This window comes from Babjeviella inositovora, assembly GCF_001661335.1.
Source record: "Babjeviella inositovora NRRL Y-12698 unplaced genomic scaffold BABINscaffold_9, whole genome shotgun sequence".
Taxonomy (NCBI): Eukaryota; Fungi; Ascomycota; class Pichiomycetes; order Serinales; genus Babjeviella; species Babjeviella inositovora.
Window position 1 is genome coordinate 554,179 of NW_017566846.1, and position 11,595 is coordinate 565,773.

At 49.1% G+C, this 11,595-nt stretch overlaps 5 protein-coding genes and 1 non-coding gene across 6 annotated transcripts; 2 read left to right on the forward strand and 4 right to left on the reverse strand.

The window, feature by feature from the left end:
* Positions 1–506: 506 nt before the first annotated feature.
* Positions 507–1,139, forward strand: BABINDRAFT_38570 (gamma-glutamylcyclotransferase; the record flags this gene model as incomplete). The annotated part of the gene is made up of 1 exon (XM_019131882.1): positions 507–1,139. One exon carries the CDS (start codon positions 507–509, stop codon positions 1,137–1,139), a length of 633 nt encoding a protein of 210 aa, XP_018984162.1.
* A 321-nt stretch (positions 1,140–1,460) lies between these two features.
* Positions 1,461–3,212, reverse strand: CMP1 (calcineurin catalytic subunit A; the record flags this gene model as incomplete). Its single annotated transcript, XM_019131901.1, has 1 exon — positions 1,461–3,212. One exon carries the CDS (start codon positions 3,210–3,212, stop codon positions 1,461–1,463), a length of 1,752 nt encoding a protein of 583 aa, XP_018984163.1.
* Positions 3,213–4,315: 1,103 nt separating this feature from the next.
* Positions 4,316–4,933, forward strand: TSR2 (Tsr2p; the record flags this gene model as incomplete). The annotated part of the gene is made up of 1 exon (XM_019131887.1): positions 4,316–4,933. The coding sequence occupies one exon, from the start codon at positions 4,316–4,318 to the stop codon at positions 4,931–4,933; it is 618 nt and encodes a 205-aa protein (XP_018984164.1).
* A 453-nt stretch (positions 4,934–5,386) lies between these two features.
* Positions 5,387–8,762, reverse strand: BABINDRAFT_64673 (uncharacterized protein; the record flags this gene model as incomplete). The annotated part of the gene is made up of 3 exons (XM_019132435.1): positions 8,381–8,762; positions 7,838–8,230; positions 5,387–7,750 (listed from the first exon to the last, which is right to left on the reverse strand). The coding sequence occupies exons 1-3, from the start codon at positions 8,474–8,476 to the stop codon at positions 5,387–5,389; spliced, it is 2,853 nt and encodes a 950-aa protein (XP_018984165.1). The 5' UTR covers positions 8,477–8,762.
* A 641-nt stretch (positions 8,763–9,403) lies between these two features.
* On the reverse strand, positions 9,404–10,563 carry BABINDRAFT_162516 (uncharacterized protein). Its single transcript, XM_019129388.1, has one exon. It carries the CDS (start codon positions 10,295–10,297, stop codon positions 9,710–9,712), a length of 588 nt encoding a protein of 195 aa, XP_018984166.1. The 5' UTR covers positions 10,298–10,563; the 3' UTR covers positions 9,404–9,709.
* An 844-nt stretch (positions 10,564–11,407) lies between these two features.
* Positions 11,408–11,489, reverse strand: BABINDRAFT_t266. The gene has a single exon. It is a non-coding gene; the product is annotated as a tRNA-Ser (tRNA).
* Between the last annotated feature and the right edge of the window lie 106 nt (positions 11,490–11,595).

Here is an 11,595-nt window from a genome sequence, read left to right on the forward strand (position 1 = left end):
TGTGTTGATGTTTTGGAGCCGCTCAACAGAATTAAGCGTGCGGCGGTGACCAGGTTACCCGGAGAGAGATACATAGCCTTGCAGAGCAGGCTACTGGTAGGGCCTAGATACCTATTTCATAACCTTTAGCCAATTACACGGCGAGTATGCACATTTGACAACGTTTAAACGTACAAAATGTGAATCACACGATGGCCGTACCATGCTTCAAACATGTCCTGTTGCAGATACATCAAACCTGGCTAGACTACTACCGATGCAGCCGCACGCTCATGTGCATCATCCCAGTCACGTGGCATCATGAAAAGTCACAACCGCTGACATATCGGAAAATCCCAAACTGTGGAAGTAACCTCTACCAGCGCTAAACTAGTTGATGGGAAAGCTGTAGCGCTTCATTTAGCAGGAAGCAAAGCCGGCGTTGCCCAACCTACTACAAAATCAAATTCCGGAATTGTTCATACACAATGACAGTCGATCAAACTCCGTCCACGCTCCCCCCACCTATGTGGGTGATTGGCTACGGCTCTCTTATTTACAAGCCCCCTCCATTCACCCAGCACAAGGTCAGCGGGTATCTCACTGGTTTTATCCGTCGATTCTGGCAATCATCCTCAGACCACAGAGGCACTCCCGAGTCGCCCGGCCGTGTGGTTACCTTGATTCCGTCCTCTGATCTCCAGCGAAACCCTGATCTCATGGACACCTACCATGACCCTGCCCATTTACACGTTTCCGCGGTAGCGTACTACATTGCTCCCGAAAACGTGGCGGAAGTGTCTGACTATCTCAACGTCCGTGAGCAAGACGGCTATTCTATCCACCACGTGCCGTTCTACGTTTCTGCCGCCGCGGCGTCCGATCCAGAGCTCAGCAAACTCCTCGCTTCACTTCCGATCCACCCAGAAACCGGCGAAAAGTTTATCCAGTCGATGATTTACATCGGTACTATTGACAATGAATCGTTTGTGGGGCCCGAAAGCATGGAGCAAACGGCCACCGTGATACGAACCTCGGTGGGACCTCTGGGGCCAAATGTAGAGTATTTGGTGAATCTACACGAAGCTGTGAAAGAGTTGGCAGGGGATTTAGACGGCGATGCCTATTTGAAGGCGTTGGTAGAATGTGTGAAGAGCTAGCAAAATTATATCGTGACTTCATTCTCAGGTTATTCCTTCATATTTTACAGGATTTTTAAATAATCATCCGGCTCTTGCCTTATATAATTGTAGGAAGAGAGCGCCGTTTCTGCCTTAACCAAACACCTTTTTGCAACAGTACGAATCTCAAGACAATTCATAGACGATGGTGCTGCCGATTCCCCATGCCTTTGGCAAAGCTTCATTAAATCTCAGCTCGCGTTCGCACTCAGTTTAGGGGAATCCCGATACAAGTCACATGGTTCTGAATTAAAACACCTTACTGACCGCTTAATTACACATGAACAAAACACTAGATACCTAGCTCTGCGACAAGCGTCTGAAAAGTCTCTGGATGACCGGGTTCTGCTCGCCAACGCCGCCGTGAGCCAACTCCTGCTCGATCTCTTCCTTGCGCTGCTGCTGCTCCTCCATGCTTGGAGGTAACTTTTCGTTCTCCAAATCGGCCCTTCTGGCCTCTTCGAATGAGATTGCATCTTTCAAACCATCGCTCCCGTGAAGCAACGACCCCTTCGGCATGTTGCCACCGTTGAGGTCCTTCAACCGGTTCACAGAAACCTGCTCTGACTGCAACACCTGGTACATCCTGGAAACACGGCCGATGGCCAAGATCTTGTTTCTCAAGGCTCTTCTCTTTGCCTCTATCGAATCTTCTTGAATAACCTCAGGAACACCAGGCAAGGCTGTGGAAGCAGCAATAGCGCTCGCGGAAGTAGCAATCGAACCGGCAGAGTTGCGGCGCGAGTCCACCGATGAAACATCGTCAAACGCCTCAGGACGGTCCGTCAACTCAGTGTCCTCGTCTAGCTCCTCGTCGGTGCAGATGTTCAAAATCGACACCAACATGTCAGTGACCTTCTCTCCCACAAACGGCAACGACCAAGTAAAGACGTCCATAAAGTTTGGCAACCAGTAGGGGTGCGGAGACGCGTTGAACTGTCTGATGTTCATCACCTCCCCGTCGTATTTCAAGATGGCGGCTTTGTTGTTGTACAGATCGAGGTAGTTCGGCGCCGAAAACATAGTCAAAAGCGACGGGAATCCCATTGTCTTGGTCCGCTTGTACATCCGGTACCCCGCGTCCTGCGCCTCGTGTGCTCTGATCACGCACAACAAGCCGTTGCGCTCCAAGAAGCTGCATGTGGCGGTGTAGGTGAACGCAAACGAACAGCCTCTGACGGTGTTGGCGACAAACGGCTTGGGCGAGCTTTCCTGTTCATCGTACTCGGTGATCGGGTCTGCCCAGAGGAGGTCACACATCAACCCCCGGGTAGGAGGCTCTCTGAAGCGGTTGATCTTGTTGACATCCAGTGGCGTCTTCAACTCTGGGGACAACCCACCGTGAACGCAGAAAAACTGCTTGTTCATCACGGCGGCCAACGGGAGCGCGTTAAACGACTCCAAAGAAGCGTTGTACACCCCTTCCGAGTACTTGTGTAAACACTCGGACTTGAAGGTGAAGTAATCTGTCAAGTGCTTGCACTCGTGGTTGCCTCGTAACATCCAGAAGGTAGTGGGGTGGTTCAATTTCATGGCGTACAAGAGAAGCACACACTCGATAGAAAAGGATCCTCTGTCGACATAGTCCCCGAGAAAGAGATACGACGTGATGGAAGGGTCGCCGCCCACCTCGAAAAGCTTGACCAAGTCGTAGAACTGACCGTGCACATCACCGCAGACAGTAACCGGAGCCGGAACCGTGAGAAGGTTCGGCTCCAGAGACAATAACGCGGTGGCTTGTTGCAAGATTTTCACCACCTGGTGCTCATGCAAACGGCCCTCACGGAGAAAGTGCAGCTGCAAAAAGTGGTAGTTCGGCAACCCGCTGGAAAGAAAGAGCTCGGAGTCTTCGGGCTTGTTCATGGCTGGCGGTGGAACGTTGTCCACAATACGTCTGGTGGTGTCGAACTTCTCGCCGTCTTCGGTGACATGAACGGAGAAGTTGCGCTCAGCGGTGGCGGGTTTCTTGTTCTTTAGCGCTCGTAACGCGGCGTTGATTTTCTTTGTATTTTGCGTCGCCGAGCGGCGAAGCGGTTCGGACTGGTCACTCATAGGGGACTGGGACGGGCGGATGCTTCGGTGGTTAGAATCGAGTGCTCAACGGGGTATTGAGGACTCAACAGGGTATTGAGGACTCAACAGGGTATTGAGGACTAAAATGTGTTTTCAATTGGAGACGATGGCGAGGTCAGAAGCCAGAGATAGTGATCAATGGCAAATGCAAGTGCGGAGTAAACGATGAGGGATGGTCCTATAGCAAATTCAGGTAATCGAGGAGAGTTTATATTGAACAAGGTATCACAGTATCAATCAGCAAAGTGGTAATCAAGATATGCGTATTGACGAACGGGATTCTCGAGGAAAAGAAACGAGTTTGTGATGACACCAGAACGAAACGTAAACTTTTACCATTGTCTTGCTGTTAGAGTTTATGGTGGCTACAAGGCAAATGCGCCTCACTGCTCGCACTGCCCTGGGGAGTGCACGACCACACGCTCCGAGGCTGTACCGCATGACCAGACACGTTTGATTGTAAGAGTAGGTGGCATGGCGCAGTAGCATTATCGTTGATTCTACGATATTATCTATTAATAGCCGGCGCGCCATCGAAAGCTTCTAGGGTTAACACAGTCGTGGGCCAGACTGACACACCTTTCGTACGACTGCAGTCGTTCCGAGTAAAACATACACAGGGAGTAAGGTATTGTTTTGAGGGGTCACCTCAAGGATAGGTTGGGCGAGATATAATATAGCATGCTTCTAGCTACGAGTAATATTCTAGGATAAGACAAAAGTGGGTAAAACTGGGGTAGGTAAGACTAACGTGTAGGACTTTTAATAAAATGATAATTAGAGTTTCGTATCTAATGGCGTGAGCGCGATAAACAGGGCGTGCTTGGTTTCCACCACGTAGTGAGAGGCATGTTACATTTCCGCCTGTCGATACTGGTGATTTTTGGTGTCCGATAGAATCACTATTAATGTTGAAGATTCCATAATCTGCTTCGTCAACACCAGTAGAACCTCCCGTGGGTACAACTCATTTGGATGCCATCTTCTCAGCATATGCGGTATATCCATGCAGGCCAAAAAAATAAAATATTTGGTATTTTTCAGCCTAGCCTTAATTCTCCCCTCCGACCACTACAGCCACAATGACCACTACTATCAACATCGACGAAACGGACTTTGTCACCGCCGACGCGCAGCGCAAAACTCTCCGTTTCTCCGACGAAAAGCAACAGGCCCGCTTCGAGCTTGGGGTGTGCATGGCCATCTACAGATGGGACTCGCTCGCCATTGCTGTGCAAAATTCGTGGGGCGGCGCCGACTCAGCCGAAAAGCGTGACTGGCTCGCGGGTATCGTGGCCGAGCTTTTCGATGGACAGACCGTGGACGTGGGTTCCATCGAGGAGACCCTTTTGTACGGGATGTTGGACGAGTTTGATACGAATGTCGACGACGACTCGGCGTTGCCTATCGCCGCTTTGATCTTGCAGATCTACAGAGAGTGCGAAGTGCAGAACTATGCCACCGTCGAGGATCTTTATAAGAAGTGGGAGGAGAGAGAAAAATCGGGGAAAAACAAGCAGCAGGTGCATGTGCACATCGAAGAAGACCCAAACAACCCAGACGAGTCAGACGAATCGGACGAGGAAGAGCACGAACATAAAGAGGAGATGATGGATGTCGATGACGAGCCAAAGGGTCCAATCGTGGACGACGACGGTTTCGAGTTGGTTCAGCCAAAAGGCAAGGGCAGAAGACGCTAGGTTGGGTGTATTAATGGTATGTATGAGAGATATTTGTAAGGAAAGGACAAAATACGGAGAGACCAGTCTCAGATCAAGTAAACTCGGGTAATCTGCGCGTCTTGAAACAACCAGCAAAACTTTACAGTCTAAAAGGGCATGTATCTGGCAGACAGATAATCAAAGATACACATCCAAGTGCCTTTACACAAATCGCAAAAAAAGACCGGGCACACTCCTTGATGGAGCCTACTAGAGTGTGAGATGGAACACTATATGACATCTGGATTCTCTATCGCGAGTATTTTAGGACATCTAATTGTATTACCACAATTTTGGCCTTGATATTCGTCCGAGACCGTGTATTAAGGCTGGTAAATCCCGATCAGTAGAACCGTTTAAAAGGAATCCCTCCATGAGACTTGCATTTACACTTCTACAACTTGAATTCAACCAATAATCTCTTACTCGAGTCTACTCGTTGCTGAACTTCCGGGTCTGGATTCCCGAGTAGACCCCCGCTGAGGAAATAGAATTCCTCGGTGTATGGTTCGAGCCCACCGAAGCCATGCGACTCGGTATGAACTGGGAAGCCACCGGAGAGTCAATGCGAAGCTCGTCACTCGCGACAGAGTTTACCGACGACACGCTATTCCGTTTTGTGAGGCGGAAGTCACTTAACCGTCTGATCAACGAGTCTGCCATGTCATACCCGTTCCTGAGGCCGGTCTTGCTTTGTTGTTTGATCGAAAACAACAAGAACTGAGTTTCGACCCAAGGGGTGGACATGAGCAACACTCGCGAAGGAAGGTCAACGGCTTGCGATTCGGCACTCGCGGCGTTTTTACCCCAGCCGAACCAACTAGCACCGGCCTCAAGCTTGCTCGCATTCTTCGAAAGACATTTTCCCTTGATGAGTTCGTTTGCACGAAACACGCATCCCCAGATAATAGACTCATACCAACCCAAGGCCATGGCAGACCAGGCAAACCGCAACGGCTGCCATTCGGTGGCACGAGAATATTCAGGCGCAAGTGCAAGTCGCCCAAACACTCCAGCATAGTCAAATAGCTCGACACGGGACAAGATCCGGATGGACTCCAGGGCCGTAAACGCGTTGAATTCCGGAATTTCTTGTATTAAAAGTTCAACCGTCGCCAAAATGTACCGCAAGGCCTTGTGACCCGGCCAGGTTTGGCTCAAGGGAGCATCCTTCGGCTGTTTTCCCTTGGCTCTAAGCGACATCCCGACAGGCTGAACGGCCCTCAAGGCCTGGTTGATCTCTTTATCAAATTCGCCCACCACAGCCACCTCTGTGGTCTCAGGAGCATCCCCAAAACTGTTTTGCCTGCTCAACTGCCCCAACTCAGGCCGCGGAGAGGAAATCGAGTTACGTATGGATGGCGGACGGCTGTCATCGCTGTCAGTTACGTGGTCCTCCACCTCCTCTGGTTCTTCCTCCACCTCCATCGGCTTATAGGTGTTGACGCTCTGTAGCACTCCCTTGTACAAGGCATGGTTACGGGCAATGACGAAGATCAACGTCCTAGAGGCCTTCGTATGTCTGGTAATCGAGTGACAGATGGTTGAAACCACCAATGCAAGGAGGTCTGAATTTCCTGGAACCAAGAGGAACTGTGCAGAGGAAAAACGTACAACCAACTGGGTGAGAGAGTTACAGGCCTGGTACGAGAGTCCGCCATAAGGGGTCCGTTTCGTTGTTGACTGGCCTCCATTGATCTGTGTTGCCTCTGCTTCAGGGATGGCAATCGGAACTAAGTTGTAGAGGATTTCCACCAACGTCGATGTGAGCGCATTGGCCGGTTCGGCTTCCAGGTTATCGTTTTGAAGCATCGTGGAGAGTTGAGTCACCATGAAGTCACGGTATGTTCCGACATCTCCCTTGGACGTAAGCATAAAGTTCTGGGGGAGAATCAAATACTGCTGTAGGTCGAACGTCTTGAGGAGTTGCGTGGAGAACTGGGTATCCGAGGATACATGGAGGAGGAACTGAGCACACACACGCACAAAGCCGGAATACACCTCCACATTTCGGTAGGTGAAAATGTAGTACAACAAGGTGGTGGAAAGCTCAGTGGACGGGGCCCGAGAGATGTAGCCACGAAAGTGTTTGTTGCACTGGAACATTTCCCAGAGAAGAATGACAATCTCCAGCGCCCATGTCGGCGGGTCGCCCGAAGACTTTTTCATGATGGTAAACGCAGACGATGCTTCCTGCTCGGCCGTGTAGCTCACTGGGTTCACTAGAATACTCATTAGCGATCCACACAAGAATTTCATCTCCGGCTCCTTGTGGATCTTTCCGAGAAAGTAACGGGCCATGTTGTGCGGATTCTTTTCGGTAATTGATGTTTGCTTCATGAACAGCACGTCCTGGGGAATGGGATAGACAACCATGATGACGAGTAATTGGATAGAGTAGGTCACCGTCAAGTGCCGAAGCTCCATCGCCGGTGCGCTCAGAAACACTAAGCCATTCTCGTTGGGGTTTCTGCTGACTCTACAAGCGGTATTGAGCAAAGAACAGAGAAGAGTGAGCATTTGTAACCGGGGCGTAGCCCCCACAAGACAGGTGAGGTACCGTGAACCCTGGTCCGTTACCGTCTTGGGGGTGTTGTACATGCACTGCGACACAAGCGTGAGGAGGAGTCTTAAGATCTCAAGTCTGTTGGCATCAAACTTGGTAGAGGGGGGCTCAAAGGCACCGCTGCAGCCGATACCTGGTTCCCAGATGGAATAGTCCGTACCCAACGCCTCAGACTTGGCCTCCACGGTAAAGTGGCGAGTGAAGAGTAACTGGACACAGGCCAGAACAAGCTTGGCCCCAATGGGTAAATCAAACGCATTCGTTGGAAGTTCGACATGGACCGAGTCTTTTTCGTTGTTGTGGAGGGGAGAGTTGACTCTGACCTTTGTGGAGGCACCAGAGGAGGTGTGGCTCGACATGTCAGTGCCTACTGTGGCCGAGTCGCTATTAGCCGAATTCAGCTTGTGGAAGCTTGTAGTGGCATAGCCAAAGCTGAGGGACCAGAACATGGACTTTTCTGCCGGTTTGAGCTCTGGCAGCTCATAGACAAACGGCAAAAGACGTGTAAGGACCCTGCAGCAGTTGAGGAGCTCCTTCTCGGAAACATGCTCTGATGGGAACCTACTGTCACTCGCAAGCGAAAGGAGCCTATACGTCACGATCCGTACGAGGTTGAGGAAGTTCTTCTGGTTACGTTCGCGAATCGCGCGGAGCTCCGCGTTGGTAATGAGTTCGAAGACATCGGCGATACTCTCCGGGTCTCTCCAAAACTAAGGGGTTAGTCATTGCACCTAAACGGATTAAAGGAGGGGAAACCTTTGTCCAGCACAGATAGCGTTTTAGAGGTATACCTTGGATAAATTTCCCGTGACGATTGTTTTCAAGTTTTCCTCCAAAAGTTTAATATCAAAAGTACATACTATTTTCCAGTAGCTGCTGTCAGTGGGGATGTCGATGCTGTTTCCCATGCGAAGGACCGTGCTCCTAAAACGGAGTTTCGAGTCTGCCGAACCCATAAGGGTATGTTAATGTGACGTGTTCGAGGATGGGTGACAGATATAGCACTGTTGCGAGGATCGTTGTATCGATTAAGCCTGGAAGATATGTCTGTGGACCGCAATTTCAAATCGGCTAGACGGCTTCTTGGGTATCTAAGACTATCAGGAGGTGTTTATTGAATCCTGCGAGTCTCTCTTCTGGGATGATCATAAACGGTTTTTTGGTCTGGGGCGGTTTGCTACTTCGGATTCTTTGGTAAGGTTGGTTGATGCGATCTATAGCTGCTATACCAGGCTTCTTGAATGCAGTAGTTGAATAACTTGGTGTGTAGGGGGTTTAGATCTTTGTTTTGCTCGCTTACATGGCGGGTAAACCTCCTTTTTGATTATTTCAGCGGCTCGCTTACGCTGGTATTACCGTGCAGGAAATCTGACAGGGAACTTTTCCATGCGGGGTCCACGACAGTGCCAAGACCGGGTAGATCATAGAGAAGAATAAGAGAAGGTTGGTTTAAAGCTTGGGTTTGTTTTAGTTTTGTGTGCTAAACCTATTGCCTTAAATTAATAGGGATAACGAGTTTGTGAGCTTGCCTAGTAGCCCCGGACGACTTCGGCGCCTTAACATAAGGGCAGAGAGCGGCGGTACCGGAGTGCCAAGACGATTTCCCTTGAAACTAAAACTGAAACTTAGGTTATGCAGTAAAGGCCCCTTTATATAGCGTATTCTATTATGTTTAGGTTGAAGAAAACTGAGAAGGAAATACCAGGTGATTCAACATGTGTATATGCGCCGCTGTCAAGCTGTATGGCGGTCATGTCAAATGACGTTTTCCGAAGGTTACTTTAGCTTTGTGGTTAAAGATAAAATCAGGGAGTTTCAAGTTTTAGAGGTGACTCTGAAGAAGGCTGACAGGTACTTGACCGGTTATTTATACGTACATGCTGCATTAGAGGGCATATAAGAGGTCATTTATATTGACTATTCTGCCGGTAGTAAGTAAAGGTTAATCCGGAAACATTTACACGGGGGATGGAATTCAGGAGCTTAAGAACATTCGTTGCATCACAAGCCCCTTCGTTCCGACAATCTAATAGAGTTCACCGAGGAGGAACCCCATTTATAAACCTCACCAAGTCATCGCACTTGCAGTGTCTGCCTGCTACTTTATCTTATTCAACCATTTTATTAAAATACAAGAAACCGAACCGAAAGAAGAAAAAGGGAAACAAATAGGAGAGCAGATACCGGCCCTAGAACTCCTCGTTGAAGCTTAAAGAGCCATACTTTTTCTCATACGCAGCAGCATCGGCTACCTGCTTTGCGGTAGGCTGGCCTTCAAACTCGCTACGGGAGCGTTTGTTCTTTTCTGTGCTCCAAAAACTGTCGACGGTGGCAGTGCCACACTGCCCACCCCTCATTTCCCATTCGGCCAAGCTGCTGCCCTGGGTAGAGTCGCCAAAGGATAACAAAGGAGGCTGGCTCAAGTGCTGGGGCAACTGCGGTCTCTCGAACTTGATGCTTCCTAAGCTGCTGTTTGGAGACGATGACAACTGGGGGGCCTCCTGAAGCATCTGCAAGCCACCGAATCTGTCAAACAAGCCGATCGGTCTAGGCGTCGAGTCATTGTAATATGACAGCTGCGGGTGTGACTGGGTGGCCGCCTGGTGCTGCTGCTGAAAGTCAGACTGGTAGGAGTAGTTGTTGTTGGTGGAGTAGCCGTCCGACACTGCCTTGCGGATTCTCATTGAGAGGGTGGCGAGCGATGCCGTTTCAGGATCGCTGTACGTAGTGCCCTGGTACTGGGTCTGGAGCTGTCTCTTGGCACTTGGGGATTCCATATTTGATGGTCAGTTGAATATAGCAAATATGGGTTTGGAGGGTGTAGCAGTGGACCGTTGGAAAAGAAGAATGGTTAAAGCGCAAAAGTTAATTTAGCAGGGTCATCAGTAGAGAAAAAGGCGGCACTGTGCGTGTCTCACGTGCGTATTTATATTTTTGCCAGATTAGGCAAATTGACTGCGGTGCGCTACGTGCCAGAGTACAAAGAGAGCTTGGTGTAATTTTTAATATTACTGATTGGCTAAATTCATGGGATTTGCAAGAGGGGTCTGAGATGTTGCTTGATTGGATGGATTGAGTGGCAAACTGATTTACTTGTTAAGGTTTGCTAGATCTCTAAGCTACTCAGCGCCAGCTCTTCATGCAAGGCGGGAAGCAATTCAGTACGGTTGCCCTTTTGGGCAGTAAGCGTAAAATGCCTTTTTCGATTTATTCAAGTCCAAGATCAGGTAAGCCTGTTCGGCAAACCTTCACTCGGGTAAGACAGCAATGGTGTATTATGTTTGAGCTTCCAAAGGGGTCATATCAATACTATTACGGACAATAGACCGCTTTAACTGATGTGTGTGGGGCCTCCTTCCTGAACTGTTCTTTACGGTACTTCGATAGAGGCCAATCGAATACAGTGAAAGGTTTGACGGCCGTGGTTTACCAACTCGGAGCATCGAGGATAGCCTGCAGCAAAGATATTACCATTGTCTGGGCACCCAATTTGACCTCATCCAGGTTATATGTGTTTTATTTCCTTTATTTTTGTGTTTTACCGTGCCGACGGAACCGCTATTGATCGGTAATTGGCCTGTCATGGTCTCCATTGAGTCAGCATCTCAGATTTTCCTTCATGGATTAGGTCTGGCTCTAGTGTTAATATTTCAGCCTCGCCAGTGCATTCATTGGGTGTATGATCGTAGTTTGAAGGACACTCCCAGTTGGGTCTCGGACACATAAATACCCCTGCTCTGTTAGCTGGAACTTTATCCTCTATCCCGTTGAACTTGTTTAACTGATGCCTTTGTTTAACTGATGCCTTTGTTTAACTGATACCGTTTGTTTAACTGATACCTTTTGTTTAACTGTATAAAACACATACCCATGAGAAAAAAATATACCGACAACGGCAGGACTCGAACCTGCGCGGGCAGAGCCCAAAAGATTTCTAATCTTTCGCCTTAACCGCTCGGCCACGTTGCCCTAATATAGAATGTGTCAGAGTTAGAGAGTTGTTTCAGGAACCTTATGAGGTTCCAGTTGAGGCTACTAGGATTGTTTGATAATGAGTATCTGAAACTAATCCTGT